Below are 21,951 nucleotides of genomic sequence, written 5' to 3' on the forward strand. Positions count from 1 at the left end.
CATGCCATATACGGTCCAAAACAAAGGGCAACGGATTGAAGTAACTGATAATGCAGCATCTAAATTTAAATAAGAACTTGAGTTGAGATTTCCTGCTGCATTGCATCTCTATCTGCACTGTGACATTAGCTTTTGGCATTACGAGCTCGTAGATTGTGACATTGAGGAGTCATTTTGAGGTAGGTTGGACTTGGAGTAAAGGAGATAGGGAGCAAAGGACTGGAGAGATTAGATTTCAGAGTGAGGTGGCTCAAGGTGAATTGGCAGGGACCAATATTTTCTGCTGAGCTAGGAGCAACCTAGAATTGGGATAGCACAGAAGCCATAACTTTTAAAGTTGAACTAAATGGGGAGGGGGTAACAGGAGAGACTGCCACAAAGTCGTCCTTTTTCCTTTTTTATATCTTTTGTTTGTTTGATTTCTAATCATTAACGTTGGCAGTCTGTACACTTGTGTATATGATGTAGTAGATCTCAAGGCTGGAACAGTTCTCCCTCATTCCCAAAGAAGTGGGAAACATGATTTCTAGAAATTAGAGCTGAAATTTCACCCAAAATTGCTTAAATAGCATACGAGAGTTTGAGGTGGAGACGGACAAAGAATGAATGCAAATGATAAAAACTCACTCTGGGATGCTTTACTTATTGATTGTATTGTACACGCTGGTTTCATTTTGAAGCTGAAGATTTTACAAAAAGAGGAGACCTGATGCAAACCAATCTTGTTGTACTTGAATGGGTTGCATAGTAGTTCAGTGGTTAGCATTGGTGCCTCACAGTGTCAGAGACCCGGGTTCGATCCTCAGGCAACTATCTGTGTGGAGTTTGCGCAGTCTCCCGGGTTTCCTCTGGGTGCTCTGATTTCCTCCCACAGTCCAGGTGGGTTAGCCAGGGTAAATGCAGAGTTACAGGATAAGATGGGGTGCTGGGCCTGGGTGAGATGCTATTTAGAGGGTTGGAGATTTGATGGGCCAAACAGCCTCTTTCCACACTATAGGGATTCTATGATTCTGTTCTGTGAATTACAACTGGAATTAGGATTGTCCAGAAATAGACCATTTGCAATCCCATACTATGAAGTATATCATAGGTTAAAGGGGTTTTTAATATTTTTGTGATTTATACACCACTAAGTGCACTTATAAAATTATTTATAAAAATGATTCAGTTGATTTGCTTTAACTTCAATGCTTATTTTAGGTTACTTAACTGGGTACGGCTGGATATTTTTCTGCATTTATTGTTTGGAAGTATTGTGTCTGGTTTGACTTTTCAAGCATGAACATGGCTTTCCTTTTACAGGGTCAAGTCTTGTACAGAGTTCATTGGAAAGGCTATTCTTCTGAAGATGATACTTGGGAACCAGAGGCTCACCTGGAGGACTGCACGGAGGTATTGCAAGTGTTTAAACGAAAACTGGCAGAAAAATCACCTGCAAAAGAAAATCGGGTACGATATAGGCCGTTCTACCTTCTTCCACTCAACGTCATCTAACTGCATTGCTATCCCTTTTATTCCTTTTGTCCTTAAGTAATTGTCTAACTTCCTGTTAAATGTATTTATAATCCATAGTTTTAATTTCTAATCAAACAGCACATGTTTATCCCATTCTCCATGGAAAATATTGATTCTCAGAATCAATACCACATCTTATACTGCCACAGTTTACCCTTTTGATGTTTAATTTGTTTGACTGTCTATTAGATTATCTTGCTCTTATGATTATAAAATCGTTTAAAGGAAACCTACATACCATTTTTTTGTGCTTCCTTTTGTGCACCTAAAATTTTAATTTGATCCCTCCATTTCCTATACTTTAAACTTGCATCAGGAAGAGGTTTTGGAATGTGTTTGAGATATGTTCCTCCAGAAAACTGTTGAGAAGCCACCTAGGGCTCGGTCTACTTTAGATCCAGTGTTATGCATTCAGAATTAATACTTTTGTCAAAGAATCTTCAGTGGTCATAAAATGTAGAATTTTCCATTATGTTCAGAAAAAGGTGTTGATCATTCTGAAACTAGCCTTGAATCCTAAGGGCAATTAAGATGGTGTGAGAAGGAAGTTGATCCCTAATTCAAATTTATGAAAAGTCATTGACCTGTAATGTCCACAGATACTTCCTGATTTGCTCAATTTTTCCAGCTTTTTTGACTGTTGTAAAGTATTTTTCATGTTGGTTGCCTACTAATACTGAATTTGAAAGTAATAATATGAGGAAAAGTTAAAAATGTTATAGGTATTGAAATAAATCAGTTGTCTGCATATGAAGCAGCAATTTGTGATCGTTTCACCACGAGATGCTTTTTCTGTCTCATCTGATCAGTACTTTTTTTTTCCAGAAGCTTACCTTAGACAAAGATATTTTTGAAGATGAGTCTACAGATGATTACGGAGGCGTGAAGGAAACTTTTCCACAAAAGACTAAAAAAAAGAAAAAGTCTAAAACTGAACTGGATGTGAAGCATGATAGTCCTAAAATAGATAAAAAAGCTAAATCCAGCAGGTCAACTAACGAAGAACTGAGAGACAATGTTTTAGAGAATGTGAGAGTGATCTCTGAAGATGGGAAAGGAAAGCAAAGGAGTTCAACTGAATCTAAGAAATTGAAAAAAAAACATGATGCACAGAGGTCTTCATTGGAGCCAGTCACACAGGTTGACTTGCTAACTGAATCTCTGAGCCCTGGTGAAAACAAAGAGCAGAAAATTGTGGATCCCAATGATCCAACATTTGAGAAAACAACTAGGGGGCTAACAAGACAAGATGTGGTTGCAACCTCAAAAAGATCTTTGGATAGCTCAGATGAGGATGATCTGGAACTTAAGATAAAGAAAAAGAAAAAGAAGAGGGACAAGGTGGATAATTCCAAGCAAGAAATGAAATTCCAGAAACAGAGAAGGAATCTTAAAGATGATTATTCAGAGAAGAAAACTGTAAGTAAGGAAAATAGCAGTCATGGTAAGAAACACAAGTGTCAAGAGAAGCAAAAGGAGTCTGTTTCGTCTGTAAAATCAGATGGAAATGAAGTGAAGGTTTCAAAGTTTCAAATGGAGGCCAAAGGCAAAAAGTCATCAGATGATGAAAACAGTACCACTCCTAAACAAGATTGTGTGAAAATTGCAATGATAAAACTAAACAAAATGTGTAATGTGACTGACAGTTCACCTCAGTGTGGTACTGAGAAGGTGACTCAAGGTTTTGAACCTAGTGTAACAACTTCAGGACAGCCATCCCAATTTGCTGAGCCTAGTCTCTTTGATAAATTAGGATTGGATTCTGAAATTAATCGAGAAAATACGAAGACTGACAAATCGAGCTACTCAGCAGCAACCACTGAGGAGAAACTGGAAGCCATTAAATTTCCAAGCCAAGTAAGCATAGAGTTTTGGATTCTCATTGAACCTAGTGACTTCTAGAAACAGGAATGAGCAAAAGTTGCACTTCTTCCACTAGTTTAGAAAACTAGTGACCTTGAAATTGTGTTTTCTAAAGTTGTAGAGGATAAGGATATACACACACACCCCCTACAGTTCTGCACAGGGTCAGTCCCATTGAACTGATTGGGGGGGCAGGGGGCAGGGGGGTGGGCAGGTTTGAAGGAAGAAGAGAGGTTGGATGCAGGAGGCTTCACTGCTGTAGGTCCCCTGCACAGAAGTGTGTGTCTGTTCAGAAACCAACCCTGAGACAGAAGGAGGGAGCAAGGCAGGCAGAGCGAGGGATAAAGGAATCTTCAGAAAATTCTGAGCCCCAGAGGAGAGGCATTGAAGCAATTAACTGAATAATCCGAAGGAAATACTGCCTGCCCATCTTGTTGGGTAATCAAGGTTCCAAGATAATGTCTTGGAACTAAAAATTGTATATCAGAAATTATTTATGAAATATTTACATAAAATATGTAAAGCAAATAATTTACATTGAATTGAGAATAGGTCCTTGGGAGACTCCAGAGGTAAAATAGGAGGAATCATGTCAGAGTCATGCTTTGGGATTGACACAGTAGCCCTGTGGTTAGCACTGCTGCCTCACAGCGCCAAGGATCAGGGTTTGATTCCAGCCTCTGACAACTGTCTGTGTGGATTTTGCACGTTCTCCCCATGTCTACGTGAGTTTCCTGCAAGTGCTCTGGTTTCCTCCTACAGTCCAAATATGTGCAGGTTTAGTGAATTGGCCATGCTAAATTGTCTGTAGTGTTCAGGGATGTGTTAGTTAGGGGTGAATGTAGGGGAATGGGTTGGTGTGGACTTATTGGAAGGGCCTGTTTCCACACTGTATGATTCTAATTCTAATAAGTTTACAAGTGATTCTGTCTCCTCTCCCATGAAGTGTTGTCACTGGTGGGATGCCTACGTGATCAGTATCCGTAGATTGCTTCAATTATAAATGGAGATATAAGAATTTGTAAGACTTACTAATCAAAAATTATCAAAAGAAGGGGTGAATTATGTCTTAATGCAGAGTTCTTGACCTCTTCGCGTTTGATTTTGATTCCATATATGCAATACCACAAGTATTTGACTGACCTTTGCTTGTTAGTGTGGAGTGCATTCTTACAACCTTTTATATTTCTGCTGATCAATGTTTAACAAATAATCTACTCCTTATGTGTATCTTTGGTGATACAGTTCTGAATTTGGATCAAGATGGGATGCATTCTGGGTTGTGTATGTAAATCATCAATCTTGAAAGGATGTTGAAGACTTGACTTTATGAATTTGGCTTAATTAGTTTAGTTGAAAAATCCTAGGAAATTAGATTGCATGAGAGCATGGCGAGTAATTTTTAAAAAGTAATCACTTGATACTTGTAATATTTCTCTTCATACAAAAAAGTGAAATATTTATGTTTGAGAAATGCTAATTTAGCACATTAACACAGGGTTGTAAATTAGCACAGTAAATTAAGCATGTTGAAAAACTTTATTTATCTATTATATACCCTGTTTTTCCCCAGTATTGAATGCTAGGTGAGCTGTTCAGCTACACGTTCTCTTGTGGTTACCTTCTTTGAGTGAAAAATGGACAGTTGTAAATCATCTTCTGATTCTCGAATCTAGCTTTGTGGCTTAAACTCGTGCTGTCTCAGTGCAGGCTTTTAATTTCCTTTGGGTTTTCCTTTTATGATTATGTAGTGAGCTCTATTTTAGGCAATATCTCATTCTTTCTCTTTATCCACCTTTCTGTGGTCATCATGCTAATCAACATAATCTGTAATCCATGTAACTCCATACTGTCATTATTCAGCATTAAGGTTTGGATAAGTTAGTCCTCTTTTTCTTACTGCAGGTGGTGAAATTTGAATTCGGTAAAATCTGACATGAGAAAATGTCCTCCTTTACCTGGGGGCTTGTACCAACACTGGGAGAACTATTTCCCACATGCTAGTTAAGCAACATCAGTGTTCCAGAAACAGCCATCATAATTATGTCCTGTCCCCAATAGTAGGGTAAACACACCACAGGTTGCATTACATTGGTTAACATTCAAGCAGGTGTTCTGAGTCATTATTTTTGAGCCTAGACACCGTGAAATATCATGGCTTGAGGTCAAACTTGCAGCCTACTGAGTATCATCAACTGGATCCCTTAGCTAATGGTTCAAAACTTTGCCAGAATTAAACACTATTTAGAGAAAGCACTGAAGGTGGAATGGGATTTCAATGTCTGTTACCAAGAGTGGCTCAGCAGTACCACCACTGGAGAAAGCTTAGAAAAAAAATTGCTGCAGACAGAATCTAGCAGCTGCAAACATGGCTGACTTCCTTGCTAAACAGGAGAAGCTGTATATAGAGGAACCTTGATTATCTGAATACCTGTTATCCGAAAATCGGATTATCCGAAGGAGTTCTCGAGGTCCCGATAGAAACATTACATCAAAAACGTGTTTCCAACAGTGATCGTGTCTTTTGTTTACTTTGATTAAACAGGAACCATCTCCAAATGACTGACCTCCTGCCCTCTCTCTCCCCACACTTCCCCTGAAGTTTTATAGAGGGGTGTACCCTAACCCACCCCCCCCCCCCCCCCCACTCCAAATCCCAGATAACCTTTCTAACATTGTTCTGTGCAGGGCAGAGTTGGAACCTGTAAAAATAAATTGCAATAAAAAGGTGTGTGTGTGAGAGGTTTAACCCACAAAGGTAGCAGCAGCAGCCTTGTTGGTGTCCAGGCCGGCAGCCCCGGAGAGGGGGCTGGGGGCAGTGTTGGTTGGAGGTCGGGGGTTGCTGGACAGGGATTGGGGCGGGGGCGGTGTTGGGGAAGTGCTGGGTGGGGGGGGCATGGGGAGGTGTTGGACGCGTTTGGATGGCGGGCAGAGGGCGGGTGGGTGGCAGTGTTGGGGGCTTGGGAGTATTGGATCGTGTTGGGGGGTGGGCGGGGGGGTGTTGTTTGGTTGTGGGGTGATGTTGGCTAGGGGAGAGGGGTGTCTTGCGTGCTGTTCTTCTGCAGTCTCCTGAGCGGGGAGCAGACTTTTAAAAACTGGGAGCCCCAGAGGAAAGGCATTTAATCGATTAACCAAATAATCGATTATCTGAACGAAGTAGTGCCCGCCCATCTCGTTCTGATCATCGAGATTCCTCTGTATACAGACAGTACTAAGCAATCCCATAACTAACATCAGGTCTAAGCTGTACAATTTTTTCACATCCTCTTGTACATGATGGACAATGCAATAACTACCAGCAGGTGGAAACTCCATGAATATCACTATTCTAGCTCAGTCTACCATAGAATCCCTACAGTGTGTGACAGGCCATTCGGCCCAACAAGTCCATCTGACCCTCTGAAGAGCATCCCACCCTATTCTTGCAACTTGCCCCTCCCATGGCCAATCCATTTAACCTGTAAATCTTTGGACTTTGGGAGAAAATGAGAGCACTCAGAGGAAATCCAAGCAGAGACTGGGAGAATATGAAAATGTCATGCAGACAGTCATCTGAGGCTGGAATTGAACCAGAGTCCCTGCCGCTGTGAGTGTAATTCATTAGTGCAACAGACAAGATTGAAGCATTTGCAAGTATCTTCAGTCAGAAATGCTGATTGGCTGACCCAACTTTGCCTCCCCTTTTACATCTGTGATACTGGGGATACTTCAGTCAATTCAAGTAATTCCAAGTGATATCAAGAAATAGTTGAAGGCACTGGATTCTGCAAACTCCGTGTGCTGTGACAGCATCCCAACATTAGGGCCAAAGGCTTTTCCTCCAGAACTAACTTTTGCTCCCAGCCAACTTGTTCCAGTATAGCTTGAAAGCTGGCATCTACTCAACAATGTGGAACATTTTTCCTAGATATGTCCTGCACACAAAAAGTAGGACAAACCCTGTTAAATAGCCCTAATGTCAGCCAAATAATGGAGGAGTTGTTGGTAGTAACCTTAAATGCAAACACAACCTGCTCATTGACACTTTTTTTTAGTTTAGAAGGAACGGTGATCTAGTTCCAAGTCTGGATGGTGAGGTGTTTAGGCAAAATCTTGTGGGCTGTGGTGTTCCCAACTATCTGTTGCATAGTACTAGATGGTAGTATTGGTGGCATTGGAAAATACTACCTAAGGAGCCATGGTGAATTTCTGCAGTACATCTTGTAAATAGTATGCACTGTTACTGACCATGAGTGTGGATGAATTGAATATTGTGAATGTGGATTCAAGCAGGCTGTTTTGTCCTGGCTGATGTCAAGATTCTTAGGTTTTATTGGAGCTGCACTTGTCCAGGCAAGTGAGGAGTATTCCATTGCATGCTCAACTTGTACCTTGTATATGTCCTATAGACTTTAGGGAGTCAGGAAGTGATGTATTTGCTGCAGATTTCTGAGCCTCTGACCTGCTCTTCGAACCACAGTATCCTTGGATGCTGCCTGACCTGCGCTTTTCCAGCAACACATTTTTCAGCTCTGATCTCCAGCATCTGCAGTCCTCACTTTCTCCTAACCACAGTATCTACATGGCTAGTACAGTTCAGTTTCTGTTCAATTGTACCCTCCACAATATTAATAATGGAGAATGTTGGTGATGCTGTTGAAGGGTTTAAAGGTTGTTGGTGAGGCTACTTTTGGAGTACTGTGTAGAGTTCTGATCACCCTGCTATAGGAAGGATATTATTAAATTGGAAAGGAAGCAGAAAAGATTTCAAAGGATGTTATTTTGACTGGAGGGTTAGAGTTGAGAGGCTGGATAGGCTGGGACTTTTTTCAGTGGTGTAGAAGTTTGAGGGGTGACCTTGTAGAAGTTTATAAAATCATGAGGAGCAAGATAAGGTGAATAGCAAAGATCTTTTCTCTAGGGTAGGGGAATTCAAAACCAAAGGGCATAATTTTAACATGAAAGGAGAAAGTTTAAAAGGAACCAGAGGGGCAACTTTTTCACCGAAGGTTGTTCACATGTAGAATGAACTGCCAGAGGAAGTGGTGGATACAGGTACAGTTACAATTTTTGAGACTTGGATAACTTCATGAATAGGAAAGGTGTAGAGGGTTATGGGCTAATGCAAGCCAATGGGACGAGTTTAGTTTGATCAACTTAGTTGGCGTGGATGAATTGGACTGAAGGATCTGTTTCCATGCTGAATGTGTCTCAGTCTATACATGTTAGTTGCCACTTCCCAACCCTCACCTGGATATTGTCCAGGCTTTGACCAGATATGAGCTGCTTCAGTATCTGAGGAGTTCTAAATGGTACTGAACATTGTGCAATAATCAGCAAACCTTCCCACTTCTGACCTTTTTGATGGGCATTGAGATAGCTCAAGAAAGTTGGGTCTAGGACTCCACCCTGACGAATTAAATTCTCTTGTGGTGGAGTGGAAATGTCCCTACCTCTGAGTCAGAAAACCTGGGTTCAACTCCCACCTGCACTAGAGGTGTGTGATAACATCACTGAACAGGTCAGTGAGACAATGTCTACTCTGAAATTCTGCAGAAATGTGCTGGACCTCAGATGATTGACTATTCTTTGTCCCAGCTATGAACCAACCAGTGGACAGCTTCCCTTGATTCCCTTTGACTCTAGTTTTGCTGAGGATCCTTAATGCTATACTCTGTCAGATGGAACATTGATGTCAAGGGCAGTGACTTCCTTCTTGTATCTGGAACTCAGCTATTATTTTTTGTCCATATTTGAAGCAAGGCTATAACAAAGTCAGGAGCTGAGTGGCCCTGGTGGAACCCAAACTAGGTGCGAGTGAGCAGTATTGTTCAGCAAATGCTGCTTCAAACACTATCCATCACTTTGACAAATTGCGGTAACTCACTGGATTGTCTTTATCCTATTTGTTCACAGGCAGATACCAGTGCAGTTTTTCACATTATCACTCTTTACTAGTGTTGCGGCTGTACTGCAACAGCTTGGCTTGGGCACAACAGGTTCTAAAGTCTTCAGTGCTGCTGCTGGAATGCTTTCATGGCCTGTAGTTTTTGTAGTATCCACAGTCTCCAGCTGATTCTCTATTGCTGTTGTTAATACTTTTTAGAAAAGAAAATTGAATTCCTCCGTATGTCTGTCTGTTGGTCATAATGAAGAGATGAACCAACTATTTCCCCAAATGTCATTGGTTGCCATTGAGGTAGCAGCTTACTTTGTCTCAGGGAAGCTCTCAATCTAGTGTTGGGCCATTAAATATTGCGGCTCCATATCTACTTTGCAACATGAAGCAATGTATTGCATTGCTACCTATCCATTTGGATCTAGTGTGCATGGGTGGACCAAATGGCCTTTGTTCCTGTGATTGTTTCTAAGTTTGAGTTGAAATTAAATCTAAACAACATTTGCAGATGTGCTTAAGTTTATTGTGGGCCACAGATGGAATTGGTTTCAAAGCAATTATTTTGTTTACCATTTAAGATACATGCTTGCCATTTCTTAACTTCAGTCTCTAGCACAGTAGTACATTGCAGAATGAAAATTTTGCAGAAAGTTATAAAGGGAATGTCATTTTTTTGAAATGGAGGTATACAGTTTGTAAATTATCATTTTAATACGGTAAAATTTACAACTTATGCCGAACATTCAGCTGACTGAAATCTGGAGATAAACGGTGGCTCGGTGGTTAGCACTGCTGCCTCACAGCATCAGGGTCCCTGGTTCAATTCCAGTCTCGGGCGACTGTGGAGTTTGCACATGCTTCCCGTGTCTGCGTGGGTTTCCTCTGGGTTTCTTCTGCAGTCCAAAGATGTGCAGGTCAGGTGAATTGGCCATACTGAATTACCCATAGTGTCAGGTGCATTAGTCAGAGCAAAATGGGACTGAGTGGGTTACTCTTCAAGGGAATGGCATGGTGGCACAGTGGTTAGCACTGCTGCCTCACAGGACCAGGGTCCCAGGTTCGATTCCAGCCTCTGGCAACTGTCTGCGTGGAGTTTGTACATTCTCCCCGTGGGTTTCCTCTGGGTGCTCCGGTTTCCTCCCACAGTCCAAAGATGTGCAGGTCAGGTCAATTGGCTGTGCTAAATTGCCCATAGTGTTAGGTGCATTAGTCAGAAATGGGTCTTGGTGGGGACTTGTTAGGGCCTGTTTCCACACTGTAGGGAATCTCTAAATCCAATCTCTTTCTCAATGAGGCATTTCTGGTTTTCATTAGTCATTTGTGGGGAAACTGTCGTTTAAAGACTTTTTTTTCAAAGCTTTACATCTTGCAGTCATCGGAATTTCAGAAGAAAACCAGTTCAAGGGAAAATTGGTTGGCATGAAGAATGTCCCCATGGAGAGTGCATCAGTGAACAATTTGACAATTAACCACCAAGTTTCGTTTGAGTTTTGAATCTGGTAGATTGACTCTGGGCAGGACATTGCCCTGAGAAATTAATTAGCAACTCAGGGTTGTCATTAGGACTTATTGCGGCACACCTGCATTTATTAGAAGTTGCATATTAACATACACATCCCTGCATTTTGCATGCAATATGTGCATGCACTGCATCAGTTTCAAATCAGAAAAGTAGGTGATGGCAATATTCTAGTTCATTGAATTAGTATTGTGAATTTTCTGATGAGCGAAAGACAAAGCTTTAACAAAGCACCTACTTGAAGCAATACTTAATTTCTCATTTTACATAAAGTTTCAGCTTTTTATATTTTCTGTTTAAACATTAAGGTTCTTGGTTATAACTCTTGTTCTTTGTTTTAGTCTGTTTCCCGAGAGAGGTTGGGAAAGAAAGCTGAAGCACCCAAAGAAATGTCTGACAAAAAATTGGATATTGACAAAGGGCGAAAGGAACAAAGTGTGGATCATCGTAAGTACTAGTAGAGGATATACTGGTGATGTACCGGGGAGGTGATGGAATAAGTGGTAATGTAACTAGACTAGCATTCCTGATACCAAGACCAATGATCTGGGGACAAGGATTTATATACCACCATGCTAGCTGGCCTAATGATGACCTTTTGTTGATGATCAGCCACTGTTGATTGTTGTGAAAACCCATCTGATTTGCCAATGACCTTTGGGGATGGAAATCTGGCACTACCTGATCTGTTCTACTTGTGATTCCAGACCCACAGCAATGTGTTTGACTCTTAACTTAAATGGGAACACCCAGAGGAAATCCAAGCAGACAGTGGGAGAATGTGAAAATGTCACGCAGACAGTCACGTGAGGCTGGAATTGAACCCAAGTCCCTGGCGCTGAGAGTCAAATTCATCAGTGCAAAAGACAAGATTGAAGCATTTGCAAGTATCTTCAGCCAGAGGTGCTGATTGGCTGATCCATCTTTGCCTCCTCTTTTATGTCCCCAATATCACAGATGGCAGACTTCAGTCAATTAAATTCAATTCCAAGTGATATCAAGAAATAGCTGAAGGCACTGGATTATGCAAAATCTGTGCATTGTGACAGCATTCCAAAGGCTTGTGCTCCAGAACTCCCTTTTGCTCCCAGGCAACTTGTTCCAGTATAGCTTGAAAGCCAGCATCTACTCAACAGTGTGGAAAACTTTCCCAGATATGTCCTGCACACAAAGTAGGACAAACCCTGTCAAATAGCCCTAATGTCAGCCAAGTGATGGAAGGAGTTGTTGGTAGTAACATTAAGTGCAAAGACACCTGCTCACTGGCACTGATTTTAAGTTCTACCAGGACCACTTAGTTCCTGACGTCATTACAGGAACCTTTATTAAAGCCTTTATTCAAACATAGATGAAAGAGCTGAATACTGCAAGGAAGGTTAGAGTGATGGTCTCTGAACTGACCTGTCCTGAGCGCTGGCTAGGCCAGCATTTAATACCCTTCACCCTAAGTTTAACTCTGTACTCTGGGGCTGGACAATAAATGACCCCCCACATCCTCTTGAACTAATTTTTAAAAAAATGATGTTTTTATCATAATGTAATTTTATTATGTATTTTGATGACCATTTTCTCTGTCAAGTATCTTAAGTTTTAAAACTTTAAATTTTATATATACTAATGTTTTAGCGGAAACTTCATACTGTCACTTATTGAAAGATGTTTAAATGAAATAAGGTAGATTTAGATGTAAACATTTTCACTTGTCAAACAGATGTTAGAAATAGTTATAAGTAGTAATGGAAATAGAATTTATTGGTAAGCTAAATGAAAGTATTGTAAACATTGGCTTTTTCTGACTGAATAAATAGTGTTAAAACAGTCGTGAAAGAAAATAGGGAAATAAGTGTACAAATCATGATGGGCTTCTCAGAAGTGCACCAAAAAGCTTGTATTAAATAAAAACAATTCTGATAGGTGCATCATTATCTCTTGGTCTTTGTAGTTTCTACCTCTTGAGAGAAACTCAAGGAATCTATTAGTTTTAGTTTATAGCCTATTCATCTGATGTGTTGCCTATACTACATTGAAAGCCTGTAATGCCAAATCTCTGACCTTTCAGAGCATCAAGTTTTTATGTCCTTTTGGAGCTTGGTTACTCATATATTTTTAAACCGAAATGTATTACCTAACCCTGACTAACATTTTCGATTCCACTTGTCACTTTTTAGCCCCATTATCGAACCTATCAAGTATCATTTCTTGAAGCTTTTTTTTGGTGTTATCAAATATTGATTCTATCTCTTAATTTGCCATCATAAATTTTAATTATTATTACTATATGCACGGAATAAAAGCAACCTCCAGAACTGGCCAATCTTCTCTGCCAACAGAAGTCTAGGAAAGGTGAATCCCAAATTGTTTTGTGGGGCTTCTCCTCCTGAGTCATTTTTTTCTTTTGTTTAAAACCAAATTAAAAACAAACTCTTGGTATGTCTTATGGAAGTTTTAAAAGTTGTGTTTACTGCTTTTCTATATCAATTGTTATTTCTGTATCTTATGCTTTGATAGTTCCACAGGTCTGGTAGGTATATGGACTGTACCACCTCCCTCTGTTGCTAGGAAACATCAATGTCAGGATTGCTAGTTCTATTAAAAAATACTGCAGATGCTGGAAATCTAAAATGAAAACAGAAAATGCTAGAAATACTCATCTTCATTGAGTAATGGTTAACATTTCAGGTTAACCATTCAGATTCTTAAGTTTGCTCCTAATTGAAGATTTTGTATAACATTTTTTTGAATGAAAGTAAATTTTTGTATGGTCTTTGTGATAGCTATGCTACAGGGGTTACTCTATGCATATGACTGAGTGAATTGCTTATCTTGACTTTCTTTTCTTTAGTTTAGTTGGAAGGAATTCTGAATATGGCTGCTTCCCCCCCCCCCCCCCCCCATCTCAACTGGAAGCTTTGTTTTAGTATGGCGTTTTCTCCTTTTCATAAACCTTAGGTCAAGCCTTGATGTGTCTCTTAAGCAGAATATTGTATACATGATGTAACACCAGACTCCCAGCTCTCAGCTACACAAGTTCTAACCTTGTAATAGAGTCTAAAATACATGACTGTCATGGTCACAGTTTATGTACTCAAGGCACAACTGCATATCCATTAAACCTCAACTTTGCAACTCAACTTAGACACCTACAAAATGTTATCACCTATTGATCTCCTGGCAGCTTCTGAGATGGTCAGATGCATCTCAATGCAGATAGTCTATGTGTTGAATGAATGGAATCTTTTCCAGTTAATAATGCATCCAAGATTCTACCTTGCTGTTGACACCAGCAATCTGCAGTTGGAACAATCTAGAATCAAAAAAAGAAAGTAAGTTAAGGCATACGGTGACTTCCATCTCTGCTACTGACACCCCATGGGACATAGTCTGTGATTTTGGTTGCCCTTTAAAAACACTTGGCAAAGTACTGTTCTTGTGAGGTACTGTCTCCCCATATCCTGATCCTCTGGCTGGCTCTGGAATGACCTTGTCATTCTATGGAATGTTGAAGGAGGGATATTAATGAGTGAGTCAATGATCTTGCAAGCTGCCTCCCATTCTGGACATTTTAGCCTTTGCTCCTTTTTTTTAGGAAGATGATTCCAGAGTGCTCATTGGAAAACTCATTGTCTTTCTGAACATGAGTGACAAGGGATCTGAAAATTTTCAAGTTCAAAGATTTGTAGAACCCTTAAGTAAATTGAAATGGCAAGGAGAAATTGGTCAAAACATTGCTGCAAAGACCAGCTGCATGCTTCAAGTTTGAATCATCAGAGTAATAATATTGTGATATCTAACTCAGTTGCATGTAGATTTCTCAGGGTAACTATGATTACTACATCATATCTAAGAAATATACACCAGCTTCCCTTTTAATGTGGTAAAGTGAAATAATGGTAATAGCTGGTTGAGTTATGACCTCTTAAAAGTAGTCACTATGATGGATTGAACAAATTCACACAAGCAGTGTGATTGTTTTTGTGTCTCAGTCCTTTAAATCTCTGTGACTCAACTAAATGAGAGATTGAACTAAGTGTAGGAACAAATTACTGCAGATGCTGGAATCAGTACTAAAAACAACAAATGCTGGAGATCATAGCAGGTCAGACAGCATCCATGTAGTGAGAGTAAGCTAACATCTTGAGTCAAGGTGGCTGTTCATCAGAGTTGAAGTAAAGTTTGGAGGGGACAACATTTATGCTATTTTTGGGATTGGGAGGGGGGAGGTGCTGGGGGGTAGTGAGTGTAGGTTGCTAGTGGAGAAAAGAGGTTGATAGTTCAGATTAAGTGATTGGCATGTGAGAATGACAGAGCAATAGTGTGTGTCCTTGAAAGGTCAGTAAATGGGACAGGGAGAGGGGATTGCGTCTTGTGCTTTAAAACACAACAATATGCAGCTGAGTATCTGTTAATTTATTAGTCAGTTTGCTATTGAATAGCAGAGCATTGAGAGCAGAGGAGGGTCAGGTAAACTTGAATGCTCCTGAGACAGCTGGGAAATTTGTTGATTTAGGTTATTTAGTTTTTTTAAAAAACATCGCTTGGTAGTTTCACTTTTTTTTTGTAGGTTTGTCACTGGTCATGAATACACAGTTAAACAGGGTGAACTTGTTTAGAAATTAGCCATTTACTATGAGTGTGTATAAGATGCACTGGCTTTGCACAGATTAAAGACAGGCAGTACAATTATTCAGGTATGAGATTGAAGTTGCATTTCGAGGAGTACTCTGGCATTTTCCAAAACCATAGGTACATGTTGCTTACAGGGTGGAAAAATAATTTTGCTTAGCAGAATCTCCAATCAGGTTGATGAAAAAATATCTTAAAAACTGAAAGCCAGTCAGTGCATCTTGCAGTGACTTGCTTTTAACAGTTTACTTCAGACAGGTAAGAACTAATATTTGCTTGGAGCCTGAAATCAGATTTCCAATATACGTAGCTGCAACTCACACCACACCAAAAACATGCCTATAAGCTATAGTATGATGAAATCAGCTCAGATGGCAGTAGGATGTTGTCATATCTTTGCAACTTGCAGGAGAGCAAACACATTTTGCAATGGCCTGTTTCTGTTGCCTGCTGCATTTTTCAGGCATCATCTGGTAAAACATTTGGAGAGTGATTTGTTGCATGTATGAAGAGATGACACAAAGCTTGCCACTAGAATTGTGGCTAAATGTAGCAGTATATTCTGGTGAAGTTGGCAGTGTATATATGAATTTTGATGTCATTTTTCATTTCTTTCGAGTCTTCCATAAGAAATTAAGACTGACTGACTGACTGATTCAGTAACCCTTTAAGTATGTAACCCTGATTGATTTCCTATTCATTTTGGCCTACAGCCCTGACTTTTTGTGGAGTGCATAATTGCAGTGCATATTGACCATCTTTGCCATAATTAGCATAGTTTATTTGAGAGGAAACTGTGGAAGTGAGCCATCCACTCTGTCCCATCTTTGACCCCATCCACTGATTAACATATAATCTAGCCCAGGGTGCTTTGAAAATTAAGGTAACTAGTTGCAGTGTTATAATTTCTTATTATGCATCACAGTTGATTTCTGATGGTAGATAGGCTAGAGCAGTGGGATGTGTGGACATTTTTGGTTTGGGCGTTGGAACAAAAATGGTCTCATTCATTGTGTACTTTTGCCTTTGTCGTTGATTCTTGCTGCTTTTAGTCGGTGTGACTGGCAATAATATTCACTAACGCAGATATTCATAACTGTGCTGTGGATGTTGAAACAACATGCAGGTATGTAATTGAGGCTCTGGTTTTCTGATTATAGTTGTATAAGCCTGTCCTCACAATAAAGCTGTCAGTTTTACAAATCAGTCAGAATTAAACAGTTTAACCTTCCCTCCAAACAACTATTCATGACAATTATTTTTACATTTCAACTTATAAATTATCAACATAAGATAAGTATTTTTCTCAGGCACTGGATTGCAACCAGCGAAAGTCAACTTAATGAAATAAATTAAGAAAATGTTCAATGTTGCCAAATTAGTTTTTCAGCAGTGATTAATGCAGGATTAATATTTGGGATGTTTTATATAGCTTTGTCTGTATAAAATCAGCAACTCTATTTTTAAAGTGTATTGATTCCTTTGAATGCTGACAAGGCTAGAAAAAGGCCAGTTAGATTAAGCTATAACTGTAAAGTTCTTCAAATCCTATCCATATGCAATTTATTGTGTACTTATTCTGTTTTTAACCACCTTTTTGCTTTTATAGATAACAGAGAGATGAAAGGTCTTTTTGATAAGTTCCTGATTCCCTTCACTGATTCAACTGATGATGATGACAGGGAGAATAAAGACTCAATATCCCAAGGTTCTAAATTTGATGGGAATCGAACTAAAGGGAAGAAGCAGGTGGCAAAAGATAAGAAAAGTGCAAAGGAGGAGAGTGATTGCAGAGTGCAAAGTGGAATTGAAGAGACTCAAGAAGTTCTTGATACCATGTCTCAGACCGAGGAAAATCCAGGTATAAACCAGGCATTTTCTTGGTCGTTGCAGAAGTAAATTTTATTTATTACCTTGAGTTACTATTTTATGAAATGATTGTATCACCTTCTCATTCCTCAGATGATTTGTTTAAAACTTCCTGTACTATGACATCTTAATTGTTCTAGGTACTGTTTTCTGACGGGGGTATAGTTTTGGCATCAAAGTTCCAAACAGTTGAGCTCCCTCATTCTTATTTACATTGGAAAGGATTAAAGATAAACAGATAAAGACGAAAGATACACAGCCAGGCAAATATTGCTAATTTAGCATAGACAAAGGGGTAATGCATTCTGTTTTGTATGTCTTCATCCTGCACTCTGTTCACTCACTGTGTAGATGATCATGGCATTCCAGTCCTTGTAGGCATGTAATCTGCCGGGAGAGGTTGAAAACCTGGGTCCAATATTGGCGAACAAAACTAATTCAAAATGTGTCCAGGACAGGACATACATCATGTTTTCTTTATAACATGACCATTGCTCCTAATTGCTACTGCTGTGCAGCGGGTCAGTGAACCTGCTGGCAGCCTATTCCAGACACTCGATACTTTTTTGCAAAAAGAACCTGTTCCAGGTTCACTGTATTGCTCCTGTTTCAAAGTTAAATTAATGTTTCCTATGCTACTTCATTTTGTGAAACTGGAGTAATGTACCAACAATCATGCATCCAACCCCTGCTTTCCTTCTGTAAACCACTGTTGATTTGCCTACAATCTACACTGCACATGCTCAGGTTTAGTTCTTAAGTCTGTATAAGTTTTAAATTAGAAATTATTCTTATAGCTTGCTACCTCTGAATGTTTTACAAGAGCGTATATATTTCCAGTCTTGCAAGAGGACCAAACTTCGGTACAGTACTAATGGTGTGCTATAATTCAAGACTTCTACAATGATCAATAATGCCGCCTTGCTGTATTCTATGAATACAACCCAGTATCCTATTAGCTTGAGCAACATCTTTTCTGTATTAATCACGAACCTTCATACACTTTTGAACCGTTACACCGCGATCATTTTCTCTTTGAACTACTTTCAGTGTCATTGCCTGGAAATTAAAAACCATTCCAGTTCTCCATTATTGTACTCATGTATCAATAAATTGCATTATAACTGTTAATTTTATTCCTCTTTCTAATGTTTTCAATGTTTAGATGGAAAGCAGGAAATGCTTAAATTGGGTGTGGACCTCCAACTTGATTGGATGACGTTGGAAGATTTTCAAAAACACTTGGATGGAAATGATGACTTAATTTCTACACCAAAAACAATATCCAATAGTGAGTTTCAATAAAACCACTTTTAGAATTAGTATTGATAGCATATTCAAATCATTACAAATTAATTTAAACTATATAAGTTGTTTGCAGTTAAAAGTTTTTGAGTTAAAGATTATATTCGGAATTAGTTTTATGAGTTTGTAATGTATGTGTGGAATAATCTTTGGATATATGACATGTATTAATATTTTGTAAAAGAGTACAATACTGAAATCAATTATTTTAATCAGTTCATACTATTACTTCAAAATGTTTTCATATTATCATAATGTCTTGCAAAGAATTGCACAGGTCTGTAAGTAATTATTCAAAAGTTCTTTTTCTGCATTGTTTAAAAGTATTGAAGTTTGACAGATTAACATTTTTGGTAATTGGATGTAGAAATGCTTAAAATGGCTTAAATATTTTTTAAAAATATATGGACTGTTGAACTTGTCATAACGCTATGATCTTGGGTTTAGATGTTGAATAACCCAGGCAGTTCATTGTTAACATACAAGTCCTGCTTCAAACATCAATACAAGTACAACATTTATCCACGTAATAATCTTACAGTTGAGATCCAAGGTCACCTATCATTTTATAGACTTAAATGTAAAGGAGGATGAGTTTGAAATATTTCTTAACCTTGCCTCTGACATCATATGATAGAATAGTGTACTAAAGCAGGCTTTTTGCCAACTGCAACCCAAAATATATTTTTAACAAATGAAGGACATTGATGTGTTCTATTTCAAACTGGATAGTGTGCATCAGACAAATTATTTGACCACTTAATTAAAGTATGCTTGTATGCTATTGAAAATAATTCTTTCATGAACTATGGGCATTGCTGACAAGCTGAAAATGTGTTGCTGGTTAAAGCATAGCAGGTCAGGCAGCATCCAAGGAACAGGAAATTCGACGTTTCGGGCCAGAGCCCTTCATCAGGAATGAGGAGAGGGTGCCAGGCAGGCTAAGATAAAAGGTAGGGAGGAGGGACTTGGGGGAGGGGCAATGGAGATGTGATAGGTGGAAGGAGGTCAAGGTGAGGGTGATAGGCCGGAGTGGGGTGGGGGCGGAGAGGTCAGGAAGAGGATTGCAGGTTAGGAGGGCGGTGCTGAGTTCAAGGAAATCGACTGAGACAAGGTGGGGGAGGGGAAATGAGGAAACTGGAGAAATCTGAGTTCATCCCTTGTGGTTGGAGGGTTCCCAGGCGGAAGATGAGGCGCTCTTCCTCCAACCGTCGTGTTGCTATGTTCTGGCGATGGAGGAGTCCAAGGACCTGCATGTCTTCGGTGGAGTGGGAGGGAGAGTTAAAGTGTTGAGCCACGGGGTGGTTAGGTTGGTTGGTCCGGGCATCCCAGAGGTGTTCCCTGAAGTGTTCTGCAAGTAGGCGGCCCGACTCCCCAATATAGAGGAGGCCACATCGGGTGCAGCGGATGCAATAGATGATGTGTGTGGAGGTGCAGGTGAATTTGTGGCGGATATGGAAGGATCCTTTGGGGCCTTGGAGAGAAGTAAGGGAGGAGGTGTGGGCGTAAGTTTTGCATTTCCTGCGGTTGCAGGGGAAGGTGCCGGGAGTGGAGGTTGGGTTGGTGGGGGTGTGGACCTGACGAGGGAGTCACGAAGGGAGTGGTCTTTGCGGAACGCTGATAGGGAAGGGGAGGGAAATATATCCCTGGTGGTGGGGTCCGTTTGGAGTTGGCAGAAATGACGGCGGATGATACGCTGTATACGGAGGTTAGTGGGGTGATAGGTGAGAACCAGTGGGGTTCTGTCTTGGTGGAAGTTGGAGGGGCGGGGCTCAAGGGCGGAGGAGCGGGAAGTGGAGGAGATACGGTGAAGGGCATCGTCGATCATGTCTGGGGGGATTCTGCGGTCCTTGAAGAAGGAGGCCATCTGGGCTGTACAGTATTGGAACTGGTCCTCCTGGGAGCAGATGCGGCGGAGATGAAGGAATTGGGAATATGGGATGGAGTTTTTACAGGGGGCAGGGTGGGAGGAGGTGTAGTCCAGGTAGCTGTGGGAGTCAGTCGGTTTATAGTAGATGTCTGTGTTGAGTCGGTCGCCCAAGATAGAAATGGAAAGGTCTAGGAAGGGGAGGGAGGAGTCTGAGACAGTCCAGGTGAATTTGAGGTCGGGATGGAAGGTGTTGGTAAAGTTGATGAACTGTTCAACCTCCTCGTGGGAGCACGAGGCGGCACCGATACAGTCATCGATGTAGCGGAGGAAAAGGTTGGGGGGGGGGGGGGGAGGTGCCAGTGTATTTGCGGAAGATGGACTGTTCCACCTATCCTACAAAGAGACAGGCATAGCTGGGGCCCATGTGGGTGCCCATGGCAACTCCTTTAGTTTGGAGGAAGTGGGAGGATTGGAAAGAGAAGTTATTCAGGGCGAGGACCAGTTCAGTCATTCGAAGGAGGGTGTCAGTGGAAGGGTACTGGTTGGTGCGGCGGGAAAGGAAGAAGCGGAGGGCTTTGAGTCCTTCGTGATGGGGGATGGAGGTGTACAGGAACTGGATGTCCATCGTGAAGATAAGGCGTTGGGGACCAGGGAAGCGAAAATCATGGAGGAGGCGGAGGGCGTGGGTGGTGTCCCAAACGTAGGTGGGGAGTTCTTGGACTAAAGGGGACAGAACCGTGTCGAGGTACGCGGAGATGAGTTCGGTGGGGCAGGAGCAGGCTGAGACAATGGGTCGGCCGGGGCAGTCAGGTTTGTGGATTTTGGGCAGGAGGTAGAAACGGGCGGTGCGGGGTTGTGGGACTGTGAGGTTGGAAGTGGTGGATGGGAGATCCCCTGAGGTGATGAGGTTATGGATGGTCTGGGAGATGATGGTTTGGTGGTGGGAGGTGGGGTCATGGTCAAGGGGGTAATAGGAGGAGGCGTCCGCGAGCTAGCGTTTGGCCTCAGCAGTATAAAGGTCGGTGTGCCAAACTACTACCGCGCCTCCCTTGTCTGCCGGTTTGGTGAGGTTGGGGTTGGAGCGGAGGGAGTGGAGGGCTGCACGTTCTGAGGGTGAGAGGTTGGAGTGGGTGAGAGGGGTGGACAGGTCGAGTCGGTTAATGTCGCGGCGGCAGTTGGCTATAAATAGATCGAGGGCGGGTAAGAGGCCAGCACGGGGTGTCCAGGTGGATGGGGTGTGTTGGAGGCGGGAGAAGGAGTCGTCAGAGGGTGGGCGGGAGTCTTGGTTGTAAAAGTAGGCACGGAGGCGAAGGCGGCAGAAGAATTGTTCAATATCTCGCCGCGTGTTGAACTCATTAATCCGAGGGCGTAGGCAAGGACAACATTTGTTCCCTCATTGCCCTTGAGAACGTAATGTTGAGTTGCTGCCTTGAACCAGGGAGTACCTGCATCCGTTTTCTGCATAATTCTGTTAGGAAGAGAGTTCCAGGATTTTGTTCTAGGATCTTG

General features: G+C 41.1%; 1 protein-coding gene across 3 annotated transcripts in view; it reads left to right on the forward strand.

Annotated features, from left to right (window-relative positions):
• mphosph8 (M-phase phosphoprotein 8) overlaps positions 1-21,951 on the forward strand; it is a 52,305-nt gene that overhangs the window by 6,933 nt on the left and 23,421 nt on the right. The window contains exons 2-6 of one of the 3 annotated variants that reach the window (XM_060826068.1): positions 1,303-1,449; positions 2,341-3,372; positions 11,117-11,222; positions 17,008-17,259; positions 18,433-18,558. In XM_060826068.1, coding sequence (XP_060682051.1) covers positions 1,303-1,449; positions 2,341-3,372; positions 11,117-11,222; positions 17,008-17,259; positions 18,433-18,558 — 1,663 coding nt within the window. The remainder of the gene's footprint in view (positions 1-1,302; positions 1,450-2,340; positions 3,373-11,116; positions 11,223-17,007; positions 17,260-18,432; positions 18,559-21,951) is intronic. The other 2 variants (XM_060826070.1, XM_060826069.1) reach the window with 2 other exon arrangements.

Source organism: Hemiscyllium ocellatum, chromosome 6 (genome assembly GCF_020745735.1).
Source record: "Hemiscyllium ocellatum isolate sHemOce1 chromosome 6, sHemOce1.pat.X.cur, whole genome shotgun sequence".
Taxonomy (NCBI): Eukaryota; Metazoa; Chordata; class Chondrichthyes; order Orectolobiformes; family Hemiscylliidae; genus Hemiscyllium; species Hemiscyllium ocellatum.